General features: G+C 41.2%; 1 protein-coding gene across 2 annotated transcripts; it reads right to left on the minus strand.

The window, feature by feature from the left end:
* Window positions 1–7,214: 7,214 nt before the first annotated feature.
* On the minus strand, window positions 7,215–18,251 carry ube2d4 (ubiquitin conjugating enzyme E2 D4). Of its 2 annotated transcripts, XM_024001692.2 has the most exons (8): window positions 18,206–18,251; window positions 17,783–17,858; window positions 12,170–12,233; window positions 11,914–11,945; window positions 11,728–11,805; window positions 11,525–11,630; window positions 10,229–10,322; window positions 7,215–10,000 (listed from the first exon to the last, which is right to left on the minus strand). In XM_024001692.2, the coding sequence occupies exons 2-8, from the start codon at window positions 17,843–17,845 to the stop codon at window positions 9,955–9,957; spliced, it is 483 nt and encodes a 160-aa protein (XP_023857460.1). In that variant the 5' UTR covers window positions 17,846–17,858; window positions 18,206–18,251; the 3' UTR covers window positions 7,215–9,954. The 2 variants fall into 2 exon arrangements, with proteins under 2 accessions (XP_023857460.1, XP_023857461.1); XM_024001693.2 differs by lacking the exon at window positions 18,206–18,251 and having other exon boundaries at window positions 17,560–17,806.
* Window positions 18,252–21,002: the final 2,751 nt, after the last annotated feature.

Raw genomic sequence — 21,002 nt, forward strand, 5'->3', positions numbered from 1 at the left:
TCAGCACACAGGAAGCTCGCCTTCCAGCAGCACAAACGATGACGTCACTCGTACGGTAATGAAGCAAGTTTCCAAATAAAAGCCCACATTTCAAAACATTGCAATGTAGATAACTCATTTAAATATATTAAAATAAAAAATATGGTTTTAAAAACATTTTTCTACCCCCAGTAATGAATTAATGCAATGTTAACACTGATATGTTGAGAATATTTGGCTGTAGAGAGAAAACTAGTCTTCCTGTTTCAGCTAAAGTGAGGTCGGAAATACTCAGTAGGGTCTCTACTTAACAAATATGTGTGGTTTTGGAGGCGGACTGTGTCCTACATACGCAGCAGCACTTCGTTCTCTGCCCACTCTATAGCGCCCAATGCAATATTATGTAATAGACTGTACATGGGATACATATTGGCTTGTAGAGAGAAAACTGTTCTACCTGTCTCAGCTAAAGTGGGGTGGGAAATACTCAGTAGGGTCTCTACTTAACAAATATGTGTAGTTTTGGAGGGGGACTGTGTTATAGACATATGCATTTAGTCCTATACATTATAGTCATTCCAAAACAATACATTAATGTACTGTTGTGTTTAATATCAGTTGTACTGTTGTGTTTAATATCAGTTGTAAAGACAAAACACACATATTTTTTTTGCTTACCCTGTTTGCTTCCAGTGTGAAATGAAATGTACACAAAAAGACACAATGTAAACAATGATGAACTGGCATACCTTTCAACAACCTAGATTAACCTAATGGTGATGGTAATAGTGCACATTTACATTTAAATAAGCCTAACGTGTATAAAAAATTAAAAAAATGCATCAGGTCAATCGCTTGGCCTGACAAATAAAGTCATTTTTAGGCAGTATTCTAGTAAAATCATGTTGCTAGTGGTTTATACAGTGCATTTGGAATTCAGACCCCTTGACTTTTTCTACATTTTGTTACGTTACAGCCTTATTCTAAAATTGATTAAATTGTCCCCCCGTCATCAAACTTAACACAATACTCCATAATGACAAAGCAAAAACTGGTTTAGAAATTTTAGAGATGTTCGATCGGGTTCAAGTCTCGGCTCTGACTGGGCCACTCAAGGACATTCAGAGACTGGTCCCAAAGCCACTCCTGCCTTGTCTTGGCCGTGTGCTTAGGGTCGTTGACCTGTAGGAAGGTGAACCTTAGCCCCAGTCTGAGGTCTTGTGCGCTCTGGAGCAGGTTTTCATCAAGGATCTCTCTGTACTTTTCTCTGTTCATCTTTCCCACAATCCTGACTAGTCTGCCAGTCCCTGCCGCTGAAAAACATCCCCACAGCATGATGCTGCCACCACCATGCTTCACCGTAGGGATGGTGCCAGGCTTCCTCCAGATGTGACGCTTGGCATTCAGGCAAAATAATTACATCAGACCAGAGACAATCTGAAACTTTTTGTCCAAAAATTATGCAGAAAAGCTAATCCATGCTTGTATCACTTCTAGATTAGACTACTGCAATGCTGTACTCTCTGGCTACCCGGATAAAGCACTAAATAAACTTCAGTTAGTGCTAAACATAGCTGTTAAGGTTAGGGCTTATTTCAAGGTTTTACTGCTAAACTACAAAGCATTACATGGGCATGCCCCTACCTATCGCTCCGATTTGGTCCTGCCGTGCATACCTACATGTACGCTACGGTAACAAGACGCAGGCCTCCTTATTGTCCTTTGAATTTCTAAGCAAACAGCTGGAGTCAAGGCTTTCTCCTATAGAGCTCAATTTTTATGGAATGGTCTGCCTATCCATGTGAGAGACGCAGACTCAATCTCAACCTTTAAGTCTTTATTGAAGACTCATCTCTTCAGTAGGTCCTATGATTGAGTCTAGTCTGGCCCAGGGGTGCGAAGGTGAACAGCAAGGCGCTGGAGCAACAACCCGCCCTGGCTGTCTCTGCCTGGCCAGCTCCTCTCCACTGTGAATCTCTGCCTCTGACCCAATAATGGGGGCTGAGTCACTGGCTTACTAGTGCTCTTCCATGCCATCCGTAAGAGGGGTTCATCAATTCAGTGGGTTGAGTCACAGACGTGATCTTCCTGTCTTGTTTTGCGTTCCCTCGGGCTTGTGCTGTGGAGGAGATCATCGTGGGCTATACTCAGCCTTGTCTCAGGGTAGTAAGTTGGTGGTCTGTTGATATCGCTCTAGTGGTGTGGGGGCTGTGCTTTGGCAAAGTGGGTGTGTTACATCCTGCCTGGTTGGCCCTGTCCAGGGGTATCGTCAGACGGGGCCACAGTGTTCCCCGACCCCCCGTCTCAGTCTCCAGTATCTATGCTGCAATAGTCTATGTGCTGGAGTCAGTCTGTTATATCTGGTGTCCTGTGTGAATTTAAGTATGCTCCCTCTAATTCTCTCTCTCTATCTCTCTCTCTCTCCCTCCCCTCCCAGAGGATCTGAACCCTAGGACAATGCCTCAGGACTACCTGGTCTGATGAATCCTGGCTGTCCCCAGTCCACCTGGTAATGCTGCTGCTCCATTTTCAACTGTTCTGCCTGCGGCTATGGAACCCTGATCTGTTCACCGGACGTGCTACCTTGTCCCGGACCTGCTGTTTTCAACTCTCTCCCTCTCTCCATACTGCACCTGCCGTCTCGACCTCTGAATGCTTGGCTATGAAAAGCCAAATGACATTTACTCCTGAGGTACTGACCTGTTGCACCCTCTACAACCCTGCTGGTCATCTTTGAACATTTGAACATTTTTAAGAACAATCTAGCCTTAATGGCCACATACTCTTAAAATCTCCACCTGGCACAGCCAGAAGAGGACTGGCCACCCCTCAGAGCTTGGTTCCTCTAGGTTTCTTCCTAGGTTCCTTCCTTTCTAGGGAGTTTTTCCTAGCCACTGTGCTTCTACATCTGCATTGCTTGCTGTTTGGGGTTTTAGGCTGGGTTTCTGTGTAGCACTTTGTGACATCGGCTGATGTAAAAAGGGCTTTATAAATACATTTGATAGATTGATTGAATCTTGTTTCTTATGGTCTGAGAGTCCTTATGGTGCCTTTTGGCAAACTCCAAGCGGGCTGTCATGTGCCTTTAACTGAGTAGTGGCTTCCGTCTGGCCACTCTACCATAAAGGCCTGATCGGTGGAGTGCTGCAGAGATGGGAAAAACTTCTAGAAGGACATCCATCTCCACAGAGGAACTTTTGAGCTCTGCCAGAGTGACCATCGGGTTTTTGGTCACCCCCTACCAAGGTCCTTCTCCCCCGATTGCTCAGTTTGGCCGGGCAGCCAGCTCTAGGAAGAGTCTTAGTGGTTCCAAATGTCAGGACCCGGTGCGAGAAACAGTCACTAATAATCGTCAGAACCCAGAAGATGAGGCAGACACAGCAGTACTAGAGATGGTGGTTTAATTAAAGAACAAAATCTTCAGGCAAAGAAACTAAATCCACAATGTCCAAAAATAAAGCCAAYAGGCACAAAATGGAAATCCTCCAAAATACAAAAGAAACTCCACAAAGTGGTAAAAAACAGCAGGGAAAAACAAACCTCAAAAGACTACTCAAATAATACACAAGAACTAAACCAGAGAACCTCTGGAAAATCCAACAAGAGAAATATCTGAATAAAACAAGGCTTGGGCTGGGGCTGGGTGCTAACTTACAAACACTGAGCAAGGAACTGAGGAACACACAGGGTTTAAATACTAACAAGGGAATGACCTACAGGTGCAAACAATAATAAGAGCAAGAAAAACAAAAGGTACAAAAAAGGTGCAATGGGGACATCTAGTGACCAAAACCCGAACAGTCTTGGCCCAACACTGAACTAAACTTCTTCCATTTAAGAATGATGTGTGTTCTTGGGGTCCTTCAATGCTGCAGAAATGTTTTGGTGCCTTCCCCAGATCTGTGCTTCGACACACATCCTGTCTTGGAGCTCTACGCATTCCGTCGATCATTCATGACTTGGTTTTTGCTCTGACATGCACTGTCAACTGTGGGACCTTCTATAGACAGGTGTGTGCCTTTCCAAATCATGTCCAATCAATTGAATTTACCACAGGTGGACTTCAATCAAGTTGTAGCAACATCTCAAAGATAATCAATGGAAACTTTGAGACTCATAGCAAAGGGTCTGAATACTATTTACATAAGGTATTTTCTGTAATTCCAAAAATGTTTAAAAAAAACTGTTTTCGCTTTGTCATTATGGGGTATTGTGTGTAGATTGATGAGAACTTTTATTTATTTAATCAATTTTCCAACACATACCAGAAAGATGAGAGTAGGGAATTGGTCGCTGAGGTCTGGTGTTGGTGGAGGGACTGGAGGGGGCAGGCAGCAGGGTATGGTCAGGCAGTGGTTGACTCTACAAGCCAATATGTATCCATGTTCAGTCTATTACATATTTTGCATTGGGGCGCTATAGAGGGGGGGGGGGGAGTGTTGCTGGGTATGTACAACACAGTCACAGTAGAGAACATTTACATTTTACATTTTAGTCATTTAGCAGACGCTCTTATCCAGAGCGACTTACAGTAGAGTGCATACATTTTATTACATTTTTTGAGTATTTCCCCCCACTTTAGCTGAGACAGGTAGAAAAGCCATAAGTATCCCATATACCATGTATTGCGTTTCATTGAAAGGAGTGGTTGGAGTAACCAGTCCTCTGTATTAAACCCAATGCCCAGCACAAGAGACCCATTTAAGTTTTGAAGACTTAAAAGTGTATTTCTTTAAAGCATATTCCCAAAGTTTAGCATGTAGGGGGACTCTTATTATTATTTGTATCTGCGATCGTGTAGCCAGCATAAGATCCTGCTGCTGAGAAAACGGTAATCGATTCGCCACATCGTGAAGAGAACATTCCAATCCTCCACTCTTCCCATTAGGGATGAAGAAAAAATACAATGACTATGCGCCCTCTTCTGGAGGATTGAAGTGAATGTGGCCATGGGGACCAAGGCAGACTGGCCATCTTCTTCGTGTAGCTTTCCGACAGACTAGACGCTATGTTGCGTATTGCTGCCTTTCAGTTTGAAAGTGCATATGTAACGGATGTGAAATGGCTAGCTAGTTAGCGGGTACGCGCTAGTAGCGTTTCAATCAGTTACGTCACTTGCTCTGAAACCTAGAAGTAGTGTTGCACCTTGCTCTGCAAGGGCCGCGGCTTTTGTGGAGCGATGGGTAACGACGCTTCGTGGTGACTGTTGTCGATGTGTGCAGAGGGTCTGGTGCGCCCGTGTCGGGGCGAGGGGACGGTTTAAAGTTATACTGTTACATTGATGCTGTTGACCCGGATCACTGGTTGCCTGCGGGAAAAGGAGGAGGTTGAAAGGGGGGTGAGTGAACGGATGTGAAATGGCTAGCTAGTTAGCGGGTACGCGCCTAATAGCATTCAATCGGTTACGTCACTTGCTTCTGAGACCTGAAGTAGGGTTTCCCCTTGCTCTGTTCACATAACACATCTGTTCACAGAAAAAGGCAAAAGGGAAATGGGGAAAAAAGGATACTGCACCTCCATCTACACTGAGTGTAGAAAACATTAGCAACACCTTCCTCATATTGTGTTGCACCCCCCTTTGTCCTCAGAACAGCCTCAATTCATCAGGCATGGACTACAAAGTGTCGAAACCTCATCTTTGACGTGTTTGATACCATTCCATTGACTCCATTCCAGACATTATTATGAGCCGTCCTCCCGTCAGCAGCCTCCAATGTTATATACCCTACCATGAATTTATCCTGCAAGCACATCAAAACACTGCATCAAAACTTAAAAGAACAGACACGGTTCTCCTCAGTCTCGCGCTCACCACCGCACTGGGTCTGCGTCGCACCAAAGGCGGGGATCCCCAACTTCAGTTGATCCACCTTAACACTCAACCCCACCCTTCATCACTCCTTTCAGAGCTCTGCTCCGGAGAGCAAAGCATAACACCACTTTCATCCCGAGTCTCGAAACGAGCAGCGTCCTCTCCCAACGAGCAGCAGATACGCAAAAACTCTACACAAGTCCATCTCTGGATACTTTGACCGACTTGACAGAACCCAACTCCTTCTTTACTCAGCCTGATACAACAAACAGATCGGCCAAAGGGGATGGATCCACTTTCTCCAAGAATCTTACTCCCACTGGGTCAGAGTCCTCTCTGGCATTTTCCTGATCATGTCGGTGAGGTTCAGAAACCTTCACCTCACCTGATAACACAGGTTCTTTCTCCTCACTTTTGTCAGGATCAATTTCAAGTTAACTATCCATCGACTGCTCAGGGCATTCAGGCACGTAACATGTATTTTTCTCTCCTGCACTTGTCTCAGCAAGGAGAAAGTACTTAGCTTGTCTATCAGTTGGTTTGGGTTCGCACCTCGTGCCGTTTTTCCTGTCTTGCTTCTTCTCGCCATCCTTCTCGCTCGTTCCTACAACATGAATTCTATTTCTGAGTGGGACTTCTGGAAACTCAGTATCGCCCACTTCTGCCATGCCACAGGTCAGCTAGCTCAATTAACTTAACACCATGGCATTGTTGAATACTTGTTCCTGATTGGCTTGAATGGCATTCTAGAGTGCATTCTTTCCCGATAATGCATATTTGCGCGGTAGAATTCAATAGTTTTGAAAGAAAGTCGTATTGAAAAGATTCACATTGTTGAATTTGATTTTCATAATGGCAAGAAAGTACTGATGGTTTGGTTAGCTAAATGAATTACTGTAGGTATCTAGTAAACTTGCTAACTAATTCAGTGGATGTTTAACATTTCTAGTGGCAAATGTGTTAAATTATAGGCATCGTAAAAAAGGCATAATCAGCTCGGGGCTCTATGCATTCTCTGGACAATGCAACTTCATGGAAGGTCAGTTCTACGTCATTCATTGTTTTCCATAGAACACAAAGCACATTTTCAAGTCTTCATACTGTTTGTGTTTCGTGAAATCCACCGACTTGTCTCTGAAAAAATGGACAATTCAACATGGCCTTCAGCTGGTTGTCTCTTTGGCCATACTCTTTCTTAACCGTCTTGTCTGCACCGTATAGGCAACCATGGAGTAGAAACCTGAACTCCCTAATCTCTGATATTTCATTATTTGTTACAAAATTGATAAAACCCTGATAACAGCCGGTCAGACCAGACATGGAGAAAAAAATATACACTGAAAACTACACAGATGAGGTAATGTATATTTTACAATAGTTTTAGATGAGTCAATAAATGAGTATGGAATTAATTTCAGAAACATAAAACAAAAAGGAGTTTTATTTTTTTTAATTGACAACCCAATTGTTATTTTCTGTCATGTGTATGCAAGGGGAGATAATTGGTTATGGGAAGTCTTAATGACATACCTATAAATTTGAGATGCATTTATTTATGAAGGCTGGTCCTGAATTTCAAGTTAGCAAGGCTGTACACGAAAAAAATTAGTTGTCCAATTTACATATTATTCGCAAGTCTCTAGTGATAAAATGAAATTGATTTCCCTTTAGGGGAAACAAGCCCTGATAGCAATTTACAGTATCTATACACAAAATTATGGTTAAGGCTAAGATTTTGTCAGGGGTGTCAGGCAAATGAAATGTAAAGAAATCCCTGATATCTGACAAATGGTTGTGAAAATGTTCTCCAGAGTGCAAAGCATGCCAAGCTGCCTATCATGACCTCCATTGAGAACCCATTGGACCAATGAGATAATTCAGTTTGTATCTCTTTGGATCAAACCAGGATGTCATACTGAAAGAAACATTTGATGGATTGAGGCTGACTGCACACAAAACGGACAACTGGAAGACAGATGACAAAAATAAATAACCAGACAACGCAATATACGGAGCAAAATAAAGCAAGCTGAAGAAATAAGTTTTGTCCAGTGGCATTACTCACTGCCTCAGTCTTTTTAAGAAACGGTTTGACTGCCAGATGATTGACTGTATTCAGTGGATATTCAATCATAGCCTCATGACCAATTCTAAATGTAATTCATAATGACAGTATGCATCGGGCTCCTAAATCAAACCAGGCTACAGTATAGTATAGACTAGACTACAACCTCTTTTCCACCCCAATCAACCTACATGATCTTTCACTAAATCCATTAAGTGTTTCGATGACCAAATTTCTCACATTATCCCCCCCCCATACTTTTTATTCCCTTTCCATGGCAACAGACAATTTATAGCTCAAGACAGATGCAGTCTAACTAGTCCAGCACCTCCACTGGATTATATGTTTACTTCAAATGTGATATTACTAATGCAAGATTAATCACAACGGTGGTCATTTTAGTGACATTAAAAAAAAAACTACAATCAAGCTTGCAGAATACTAGGTTACAAATGTATTGCCTATGTGCACTATTGCGGACCCTCTAAAAATAAAGAGAAAGTAAAGTTCCAATGATAAGAACAAAATCTCAAGACATGTGCTAAAACAAATATGCAGCTGGCACGACCCAGGTTACAGCTCATGTTATGTTAAGATGTAAAAGGCATGGGAAACATTTGTGAAACACCTAATGAAACTTCACAATAAACAAAAGATGAGTTAAAGTTACTCACTTGAACAAAAAAACGACATGTTCATTCATAGATCTGCAACAGTTGTCATTAAAGAACGTATTTTCAAGCTCCCATCTAAATTAAAAATGACTCCAGTTTTAACCAATGGCATATTCAAAGCAATAGCATGTATGAACAAAAACTGTTTGAAAACATTCACATCATAGTGTTGTACAGTAAAACAATCTGTGATAACGGCGAGAAGTTGAGTAGGGAAAGCTAATGAATGACCCATGTCAGATAAAGTCTCCAAAGACAACTTCTGGATTAAAGCAGCATGTCAGTGTGCAACACAGATCTGGTCATTTTCATCACAGGCCACTACAATGCCCTTTCAGACAGGTGAGTTCAATATATACCTGAGCTACTGTATTTACAGGGTTGCACTCTAACACCAGCCTCATGAATCATCCCAATCTCACAAGTTTACATTCTGTTACGCTATGCGTGTACTCAACTGTAAGTGCTACCTTACAGTAGGATTTTATGAAGTAAGATGCTAGCCCTGGATGGATCTAGGACAAGAAGCAGGGACGTAGACGACACAGGTGAGAGAAGTGGTGGAGGTTCCAGAACTTTCTCCCTGGTCTCTTGCCCATGAGCACAGATGCCAGTCCAACCCAGGGCAGCTCACCTTGATAGCACCTCTCCCCAGGCTCTCCAAGGACGACCTGTCACTGCATTTGGGACATTTCCAAATACATTGACGGATACAATTAATTTGCTCAGGGGGATACAGAATGACTGTCTGAATCGTCTCACATTACGTCCGGGTGTGAGAGTTTGGGTAGAACCATCTCCAGAGTCTTAGTGAGCCATTGAACAACGCTGCTGCATATAGCCATGCACCATTATGTGCTGAGCACTCCAACTCAATTGCACTTCTAACGTCTGAGAGGAGGTTGTTACAATACAGCAAGGCCACTGAATACATGAACATACAGTAATACAAGACATTCAGAGGGGCAAAGAAAGTACCTTTGAAAGGAGTGAGAACCAAGCTGCTAACTAGTCCCCTCCAAATTCAAAACCCAATGTTTCAGCATTCAGTAGAATAACACAATGATATCATTATAATAACAAGTGATCATAAGAATATGAATAGTAACACTGATAATAATAGTCACAATAGAAGTAGTAATAGTTAAAGTCAGGGTGTGGTGGTCTGGACTATGGGGAGATTCCAGTATTCCATAAGGGAGTGCTTTCAGGAGTCCCTTAGGCCTTGCTCAGCTGATCCATACAAGTCATGAAGAATGGCACATGGCAGCAGCTCGGCACTTAGCAGCCAGGTTGTACTGTCCCTTATTTTATCGCTTCCTTCTCCTGCCAGAGTGTGTAGTTATGTTTCCCCTCTTGTTCGTTTGCCTTGTGTTAATATTAAACATGTTTCTTCTTTTAGTGTTTTCATTTCACAGGCATTCTCACATTGCATACTTCTGTGTCCATTCTCTTGCTAGTCTGTTGTACCTGTAAAACAAAATGGAAGGTTTGCGCTATACCTGAAAAACAGAACTAGCACACTGGTATTCTAGACCTTCAGTCAGTTGACTGAAACGTTGGTATCAAATGAAGGGCTATTGACCAAAATGTTGGCATTAAAAGATACATTTAACTGTTTGTGGAGTATGCCCTAGTCGGGAATACCAGTATGCTGGAGTTTCAAAGCAAAGGAATCAAACACTATGGCACACTCACTTTTCCCTGTCAGCTTTGTAGGTGTGTGCAATCTCTGGTACAAGAGGGTCATCTGGGTTCGGATCGCAAAGCAGAGAGCAGATTGACAAGAGAACTACAAAAAAAATGGACAAGAAAATAATCAAAATGCAATAACTACATCTGAAACCCCTCACACTGCAGACACCCACGCACACACACATGTCAATAAAAATGTTATTTTAAATATTTTATTATGCAAAAAGGAGGCCAAATGCTTCTGTAACGGCTCCTAACCATGCATTTTCTTTAGGGGAACTAAGAGCCTTTAATACATCTACACACAGCTCACAGCTTTCCTCCATATTGCTATGACAACAGTTGCTGTTGTGTTGACCACCTCTTCACCTGAGACACAAAGTGGCACATGATAACGATTTCCCTTCAAGTCTAAGAATAATATATTTACTATTCTGACAACCATTTGAAGTAGAAAATAACAATGGATTGCTAAATTTGAACTAATTGTCTTGTACATTATTACCACACACCCCCATATACGGTACATTCATGATACACACATTACAACTGCTGCTGCTGCCAGACTTATTATTATTACTAAATACTGCACAATTTAAACACTTGCCCCCCAATACCCACTTCCCAAAACACATATAAATATTAGATTATAAATTGTGCCTTCCTGTACTATACTTATGCAAAAAAAATTATATTCTACTGAGCCATTTACTTTATATTCATATTCTTATCTTTTATTATTTCTTATTGTTGCCATTGTCGAGAAAGAACCTGCAAGTAAACATTTTGTTGGACGGTGTATACCATGTGTATCCTTTACATTCGAATAATAAAACTTAACTACCTGGAGAGACATTGACTCGGTCAAACAATTGTTTCTTAAAATGGTAAGCCTTACGGCTTGTAAACAAACCAACTAAATGTATACGCCTACAGTTCTAAAATAAGCATGTTTGGAGAGATATGCTGTCTCTGTCCTTAAATCAATGCTAACATTTGAAAAGGTCCTATGCATTATATTTAAATATATTTTCCCTCATCATCATAATAAGTTATATTGAAGTAATCCCTGGAAATATTTAATTCCAACCTCATGTCAGATCCTATAGACTAGAGCTGGGCGACATGGACAAAAATCCATGATAAATTGACTGAATTTTCACAATAACGATCAATTGAACAATAAGTTTATAGTGTGCATCGATATCAGTAAAATGTCTGAAATAATTGGTTTGATAGGTATCAATCTTCTATTCATCATCCCAGCTCTACTATAGACAAACATTCATAGGGGCTTACCTTTTGATACAGTGAGTGCCGGCGACCATTGAGATCTCAATATATCCAGACAAATGCTTCCATTACTGTTGATATTGGGGTGGTAGATCTTTGTCGTGAACGCAACCTGCAATTGAATTGAAACATTTTATCAACCAGCACATACTGCTACACTATGAATTGTTTCCTAATGTAAACTGATCTTATGTGCTTTTTAAACCCACCTTTGGTGGTTTGAAGGGGTAATCTGTAGGGAAGTGTATAGTCAAAAAGAACACCCCTCCCTGATAAGGACTGTCATTCTAAAAGAACAGAAGAAAAACATGTTTAGAAGGAGAAGAATACCCGTAAAAGCTTAATTGTTGCTAAGCTATTTGTTAATAAGAGAAAAGGGAAATTAAATCACATACCGGACCCATTATTGTCGCCTGCCAGTGAAACACTAAATACAATTTAAAATGGGTTACAATTAATACAGAACAATGCAATGTCATAGCCTAGCCCATTGCATGGGTCCCCATCAAAAGTTACCTAAATGTATGTATAGTGTAGGTGTGCATTTCACACTACTGAATGTCTAACAGACTGGCACAGACTGTTTTTAAAAACATGGCAAATAAGTCTTTCATGTGATCAATATATAGGATTTATCCCATAGTTACTTACAATCATCTCCAACTGGTCCCGCTGAGCACTGTGCAGGCGGATCCCTCTGCAAATCTGTCAGTTCCTAAAGAGATGAACAATAATAGATAAATTACCTTTTTGAGTCCACTTCTAGCCGATGTGGCAGACAATGAAAAAAATTCTGTCATGGATATACCTGTGTCATATGTTACAGATATACAGCACCAGTCAAAGTATGGACACACATACTCATTCCAGGGTTTAGGCTTGCACACTTTGGGGAATATTCAGAGGTGGAAACTTTCCGTGGGATTTAACAGGAATACATGGGAATTAACAGAAATATATGCAAATGAATACCATTTAAATGTAGATGTTTTTTGCATTGGATATATTTACCATATGGAGACAGAAACATAAACATTTTACCTTATCATAAGTAGACAATTGCAAATGATTAAATCCTTCCAATAGAAAAAAATAAAAAAACTATTTAGTTATGAATTGGACTTTAATTAAATTAGTTGACTATTCACATAGGATGATTTCACTGAACAACAAAAGGGAATATTGAATGATCCCCAATGATCCATCGCATCTCCCAAAAACGTTTTCAACATACATCTGTAAAATGATCGTCTAGAAACTAAACTTTGGTTGTCTTCCTCTCATGCTTCCATGTCTTCTCCCTTGACCTCCTCAATGTCCACCTCTTGAATATCAGACTCTGAGACCGCATCTTCACTGTCACTTTCCAACCTGGTTGAGGACGGCTCATTGTCAGGCTCAAAAAGCCTCAAATTTGCCCGGATGGCCACCAATTTTCCAAGCTTTGTATTGGTCAGCCTGTTGCGTGCTTTGGTGTGTGTTCCCAAACAAGGAGCAGTTGCGCTCTGAGGCGGCTGATGTTGGTGGGATTTGGCCATTTCTTGGAGAATCATTCCCCTCCAGGAGACTGTCAAACATGATGACAACACCACTCCAACGGGTGTTGCTGGGCAGCTTCAATGTGGTGCTCTTATTCTTCTCACCTTGCTTGGTGAGGTAGATTGCTGCTATAACTTGATGACCCTTTGCATACCTAACCATTTCTTTGGCTCTCTTGTAGAGTGTGTATCCATTGTGACTATTAAAACCTTCCCTAACCAGAAACCGTGGATTGATGGCAGCATTCACGCAAAACTGAAGGCGCGAACCACCGCTTTTTATCATGGCAAGGCGACTGGAAACATGACCGAATACAAACAGTGTAGTAATTCCCAAGGCAAGGCAATCAAACAAGCAAAGCTTCAGTATAGAGACAAAGTAGAGTCGCAATTCAACAGCTAAACATGAGACGTATGGTGGCAGGGTCTTCAGTCAATCACAGGCTACAAAAAGAAAACCAGCCCCGTCGCAGACATCGACATCTTGCTCCCAGACAAATTAAACAACTTCTTTGCTCGCTTTGAGGACAACAGTGCCACTGACACGGCCCACTACCAAAGCCTGTGGGCTCTCCTTCTCCGTGGCCAACGTGAGTAAAACATTTAAACGTGTTAATCCTCGCAAGGCTGCCGGCCCAGACTACATCCCTAGCCGCGTCCTCAGAGCATACGCAGACCAGCTGGCTGGTGTGTTTACGGACATATTCAATCAATCCCAATCTGCTGTCCCCACATGCTTCAAGATGGCCACCCTTGTTCCTGTTCCCAAGAAAGCGAAGGTAACTGAACTAAATGACTATTGCCCCGTAGCACTCACTTCTGTCATCATGAAGTGCTTTGATAGACTAGTCAAGGATCATAACACATCCACCATACCTGATACCCTAGGCCCAATCCAATTTGCTTACCACCCCAATAGGTCCACAGACGACGCAATCGCCATCACACTGCCCTATCTCATCTGGACAAGAGGAATACCGATGTAAAAATGCTGTTCATTGACTATAGCTCAGCATTTAACACCATATAGTACCCTCCAAACTTGTCATTAAGCTTAAGACCCCGGGTCTCGACCCCGCCCTGTGCAAGTGGATCCTGGACTTTCTGATGGGACGCCTCCAGGTGGTGAAGGAAGGAAACAACACCTCCACCCCGCAGATCCTCAACACCGCACCCTTGTGGGGCCCTGTTCTCAGCCCCAAATTTGGCTTGTCACCTAAAACACTCAAACTTCTACAGATGCACAATCAAGAGCATCCTGTCGGGCTGCATCACCGCCTGGTATGGCAACTGCACAACCCTCAACCGCAAGGCTCTCCAGAGGGTAGTGTGGTCTGCACAACGCATCCCCGGGGGCAAACTACCTGCCCTCCAGGACACCTACAGCACTCGATGTCACAGGAAGGCCAAAAAGATCAAGGCCAACAACCACCCGAGCCACTGCCTGTTCACCCCGCTATTTTCCAGAAGGCGAGGTCAGTACAGGTGCATCAAAGCTGGGACCGAGAAACTGAAAAACAGCTTATATCTCAAGGCCATCAGACTGTAAAACAGCCATCACTAACATAGAGGCTGCTGCAACAGTCTCAAATCTCTGGCAACTTAAATAAATGGATTTAATAAAGGTATCACTAGTCACTTTAAATAACGCCACTTTAATAATGTTTACATATGCTACATTACTCATCTCATACGTATATACTATATTCTATACCATCTACTGCATCTTGCCTATGTCGCATGGCCATCGCTCATCCATATATTTATATGTACATATTCTTATTCATCCCTTTATATTTGTGTGTATAAGGAAGCTGTTGTGAATTTTGCTTTTTGCTGCACTCGCATTAACAGCTGCTAACCATGTGTGTGTGACCAATAAAATGTGATTTGATTTGCTCGTGTTTCTTGACCCAAGCAAGTCTCTTCTTATTGGTGTCCTTTAGTAGTTTATTTTTTATATTTCACCTATATTTAACCAGGTAGGCCAGTAGAGAACAAGTTCTCATTTACAACTGCGACCTGGCCAAAATAATGCAAAGCAGTGCGACAAAAACAACAACACCGATTTACATTTACATTTAAGTCATTTAGCAGACGCTCTTATCCAGAGCGACTTACAAATTGGAAAGTTCATACATATTCATCCTGGTCCCCCCGTGGGGAATGAACCCACAACCCTGGCGTTGCAAGCGCCATGCTCTACCAACTGAGCCACACGCGAGTTAGAAAAACCTACAGTCAATAACACAATAGAAAAGATCTATATACAGTGTGTGCAAATGAGGTAAGATTAGGGAGGTAAGGCAATAAATAGGTCGTAGTGGTGAAGTAATTACAATTTCGCAATTAAACACTGGAGTGATAGATGTGCAGAAGATGAATGTGCAAGTAGAGATACTGGGGTGCAAAGGATGTAGTGTAGTGGTTTCTTTGCAGCAATATGACCATGAAGGCCTGATTCACACAGTCTCCGATGAACAGTTTACGTTGATGTGTCTAAACTTGAACTCTGTGAAGCATTTATTTGGGCTGCAATTTCTGAGGCTGGTAAATCTAATGAACTCATCCTCTGCAGCAGAGGTAACTATGGGTCTTACTTTCCTGTGGCAGTCCTCATGAGAGCCAGTTTCATCATAGCGCTTGATGGTTTTTGCCACTGTACTTGAAGAAACTTGCAAAGTTCTTTAAATGTTCCAGATTGACTGACCTTCATGTCTTAAGGTTATGATGTACTGTCGTTTCTCTTTGCTTATTTGAGCTGTTCTTGCCATAATATGGACTTGGTATTTTACCAAATAGGGCTATCGTCTGTATACCACTCCTACCATGTCACAACACAACTGATTGGCTCAAACGCATTAAGGAAAGAAATCCCACAAATTAACTTTTAACAAGGCACACCTGTTAATTGAAATGCATTCCAGGTGACTACCTCATGAAGCTGGTTGAGAGAATGCCAAGTGTGCAAAGCTGTCATCAAGGAAAATATAATAAAACATATTTTTTATTTGTTTAACACTTTTTTGATATGTGTTATTTCATAGTTTTGATGTCTTCACTATTATTCTACAATGTAGAAAATAGTAAGAATAAAGAAAAACCCCGGAATGAGTACTTGTCCAAACTATTGACAAGTACTGTATATCTTTTCTAAACAGGCTGCTGTTGTCTTCTGCAAATGTTGGAAAAAAAACTTGGCATAGGTAGTCACATCTGGGTTGAGTTCACAGAGTCGTATTATTGGACTGGTAGTCCATACCCGTTTCGGTCTGTTCTCTTCTGTTTGTTTTCTAGTGAATACGACCCTGATTCAGACACAGTCACACACTGACTGAGGAAATTGATGTGGAAAATTATTCAGATATTGTGAAATAGGCTACACCACATTGTTTGACAACGGTTGTCTGGTTGAGCACTGAGTTGGGGTGAAAGGTGTAACAGCCAAATTAACTATCAAAGCCTCTTCTCAAATTTGACATTTAGGCTAACATGACCAATTACTACACAGTCCCCGTCTGTACCATACTGTGAAGTGATGATAATGTTACACCCTACAAATTGTTTTACTTTTATTATAGTGAGAATATAAACAAAATTAACCACTGTTTCAATTGTTCGCCAAATTCACAAAACTAATATCCCTACTAATGAAAACTTTCACTACAGTGAATAAAAAATAAATAAAAACAGCCCACTGCTGTTTCAATTTTTCACCAAAGTCACATATGTTAGCAGTTATGGTGTTTACTAGCGGTGTACCATTTTAGTTTATATGGTATGACATCACTGTTATTGTTGTACAGAAATCAGTACACTAGTTAGTTAACTATTTATGCAAACGCTGTCCATTCTGTTATAAATACACTTGCTTGCCCCAGTGCCCCATTTGCCATTCCATATATGGCAACATTGACATTGGGGTTCAGTATTTGGCAACCTGCAAACAGCTGTCAGATGTCACGCGTGCGCATTAGTTTCCAGCACACTCATTCATGATGGAGCAAAGATGGCAAAAGATAGCTACCGCTAGCTAGCATTAGCAACCTAGCCCCAAATTGTACTCTCACCGGGTTCGTCTGACAAATAAATAAATGACTAGCTAACTAGTGATTAAAAAAAAATTAAATACACGCACAATGTAGTCATATTACTTGCACCCCAACCAAATGCAATTGGTACAGGCCCCTTTACATTATCTAACGTTAACTAGATGGGAGGACCGCTAACTAGCAAAAAAAAAATACTGTCCTGCTAAGCTAACGTTAGCTAGCTAACAGCTTCCTAGCATGCAATGCGTCAATTGCAAAAGGCCACCATTGGTTACTCGTCTTTGTCTATATGTGAAGTATTCAAGGGGAGCACAAAAAAGTGTGTGTTACATGAAATGTGGAGAACTATAACGTTTCTGATTGTAAGCATAACTATTTAGTTGACTAACGTTACCGTTAGTTGCAACGCAGGATGACAGGAAGAAATAAGCAAACAATAACAAACACTCACCTTTTGAATTCTTTTCAACGCCATTGCTCGTTTAATTAGATATGTCTCTCTAATACACTGGCACAGATAATTTGGGTTAAATTACGATGTTTTTCAAAACAGTTACTTTGTGTATATAAATAATGTAACTATCGTGGGATCTTTCGAATATTACTGTAGTTTCCACGGTAGAAGGTTGGCTAGCTTTCTCACCCACTGAGGTATAATATAAGAACGTTCTCACCCCCTCTCTCCTTCCACTGCTGCTGGAGAGGAGTTCCGGAGTATCGCGAGACGAGAAATGCATTGGACAGCTGACCCTAACCAGACAGGAAGAGGCGAAGCGAGAGGGACAACAGGGCCCAAATATAATGTTAGCAGTGTGGTTAGGTTTATGTTTAAAATCACATTTTAAGAAAAATAAATTGTAGAAATAGGCGGGTTTATGACTTTGTGGCTGTAATAACTAGTGACGACCAGGCACAACACCGATATAGTGTTTTTTTCTCAAGGTTGGCGGGATAACTACTTATATCGGTACACTTTACAACCTAATCATATTACAAAACGTCTATTTGATCAAATAAGCCCACGTATCAAATAAGCTATTCAATGTTTTGTTAACCAAATTAAACACTCATTGACCTCCATACAAAAACTTGGGTACCTTCCGGTCTTACATTCTCCCGACTGCGTTCCATTTTTGAAGACATTTATTTTCATGCTTAGAGTGGCCACTAGAGTAACTGATCAATTTAATGGATATTTGTGTCGTAAACTATTTTTTATACATTCAGAAATGAAATATCGGTTTGGGGCGTCAGATGTGTCCTTATAGCCTTTTCCAATTTATTAGGCCTACGCTTTTTGGCCTAGCTACCTATCTGACAATGAAGGCAGTTATTTTAGACATGAGCATCGATTTATTGACTGCCCTTTTGTAAGTAAAGAAAATCTATATGCTTCTCATATTTTGGTTAATATTGATTCATATTTGATTTAGGTCAGGTGTGGTGCAGATTATCATTGTGTTTTAGCTGAATGAGAAGAACCAACATGTTTTTGTTTCTACGTGGGTATCCTGTTTGGACCACAAAGATTTTCAATATGATTTAGGGTTATTCCAAAAAGAGTCTGATCCTGCCAAGATGTGGTAGGTACAAGACATTACAATTCATTATAATGGAGAGCTCAAACAAAATTACCATATTAAACATACATTTACAGGGGCAATCTGCAACCATTTAGAACACAGCAGCACATACAAAACTTCATAAACCACATGTGAGCCTCTGACCACAAGATGTCCCTGTTTGACTTCAAGGATAAGCAGGGCCCACTGATCTAAGGGCCCTGCAGTAAACTCACTCAGCTGACGGATCATGCCCACCATTATCAGAAGTATACTGATAGTGCTATTAAGAAGCTCCATAGCAGCTATATCAGTTTGTCAACAATATTTGTGTATATTTCAAAAGTATAGATGTCCACTCTCACACAGTTTGACGGGGATGAGAAAAAAAAATTTGGATCCCAAATTTGTGCAAGTTATTTTTCTGCAGAGTTTGCATAAACACCTTGGATTGATATTTTTTGCCATTTATAACCATGTAGTAGTATATATCTCAATTTCTTATTTTTCGGTGCATCTATATTCTAGATGTATTCTATTATATTTCTTCAGCATGATACAAAACAACAGTTATGCAAGTTGTTAGGTTCTAAAGAAATGTATGAAACATTTAGCCAACAATAGGCTACACTACATAGTCACGCACATTCAATAGCAGAAACTTTTAAATGTATACATTTGCTTTAAAATTGATTTTTCTATATAGCTTTGTCAAGTACAATGGTGATAGACCAAGGGATTGTTCAGTCAATATCCAATCATTGTAAAGGCGTATTCATCTGTGAGTCAGCTGCATCCTCCAATTTCTGCACAGCCTTGTCTTGCAAAGCCCTATGAGTTTCCCTTTATATGTCTTAAACAAAGGTGGAAAAAGAGCTCTCATTATTTTAGTGAGTATCTATGAATGGGTGGCAGTGTTCATCCTTCTTAAATGGCTGATTCAATGTCAGGTTGATGATCCCATCGTCAATGTGACACTGAGGACCATTTTCCTTTGGAAAGCTAGCGATTCCTTAAGATAATATCTATTGTTTGCTCATCTCTGCGCTCTCAATGACCTGCCTGTCCTCAGGGCCTGCCTATATACAGATTCAGCCAGCCCCGCAGTAGAGGTAGCAGTTCAGGCCTTGTGCAGCAGGGGCCTTGTGTGCTGACTCTGCCTACTTGCTAAGAACATTCAGCATGGAGTTGTTTCCCCCACGCTCTCTGTTGGCCTCAAGCCTCAGCTCGAAAAACTTCCCACAGTCATTCCACCACTGTCTCCCTCTTAGAAATTTAAATGTGCACTGTTTGGCAACTGTGGGCTTTAAACGTAGATCATCTGGGTGACTACCACTAGAGAGCCCTAACCCATCATACATCCTGCACCAATAGCCGATCTACATTCTTTAAAAAAACGTTCCTACAGTATCTAGAACCTAAAAGGTTTCTCTGACTGTCCCCATAGGTGAAACCCTTTGAATAACTATTTTTTGTTCCAGGTAGAACCCTTTCCACAAAGGGTTTTACATGTAACTCAAAAGGGTTCTACCTGGAACCAAAAAAGGGTTGTACTTGGAACCAAAAAAGGGTTCTCCTATGGGGACAGCTGAAGAACCCTTGTGGAACACTTTTTTCTAAGAGTCTAGGACGGTCTGTCAGGGTGATATGGATAAAAAAAAATAACTTTCTTGGCAGAGAGCATGTACAGTTTCCTTGTTTCTTGGGTAACCCATTACCAGTGGTACAAGGGAAATCCCCACCTATCCCTTGTAGTGCGGAGTTTTTAGTTACAATGTTGGTGCCCCCAGACCTAAAGTTATGTATGTGTCTTGGTGTGGATGCCCAGTATGATATGGGTAGGGTGGCGGGTTGGCTGACCTCTCTCAACTGAAGACAATGTAATATAGTGGTGTAATTTGAGAGCATGGCAGTGTCTGTTTCTTATGACATGTCTCTCTCGGACAAAGAGTCTTCATCAGAGGATTGTCCCACTGTCAGGAACGAAGGGTTCTTGTCATTTAATTTCTCATACCCAAGCTATATTTTAACATGTTCCTTTATTGAGTTAGTCTCCGCCAGCACCCCAAGCTAAATCTGCTGTGACAATGCACATATGTTCACAATCATTTTCACAATAATTTCAAATGGGTCCTGCTTATGTCTGAATTATCCAATAAACGCTCAACCAATTAAAGTTGAGCTCAGCCTCTGAGAGCCCCTCGAGGTGCTCTACCTTAACCAAGTCCATGGCTGTTCTCAGAGGTTCTTATATGGAACAAAGATCCCTAATTCCTACTTACAGAGAGATATTTGTACACTCCCTGTGTTAATGTTCTTGATTTGATTATAC

This window comes from Salvelinus sp. IW2-2015, linkage group LG15, assembly GCF_002910315.2.
Source record: "Salvelinus sp. IW2-2015 linkage group LG15, ASM291031v2, whole genome shotgun sequence".
In the NCBI taxonomy this organism is placed as follows: Eukaryota; Metazoa; Chordata; class Actinopteri; order Salmoniformes; family Salmonidae; genus Salvelinus; species Salvelinus sp. IW2-2015.

Coding starts and splice junctions, on each gene's coding strand:
- ube2d4 (XM_024001692.2), bottom strand. CDS start 17,845: ATGCATTTCTCGTCTCGCGATACTCCGGAACTCCTCTCCAGCAGCAGT. Junction 11,631..11,727: donor ACCCCTTCAAACCACCAAAG/GTGGGTTTAAAA, acceptor ATTCAATTGCAG/GTTGCGTTCACGACAAAGAT. Junction 10,323..11,524: donor GGCACTCACTGTATCAAAAG/GTAAGCCCCTAT, acceptor TTTTTTTTGTAG/TTCTCTTGTCAATCTGCTCT.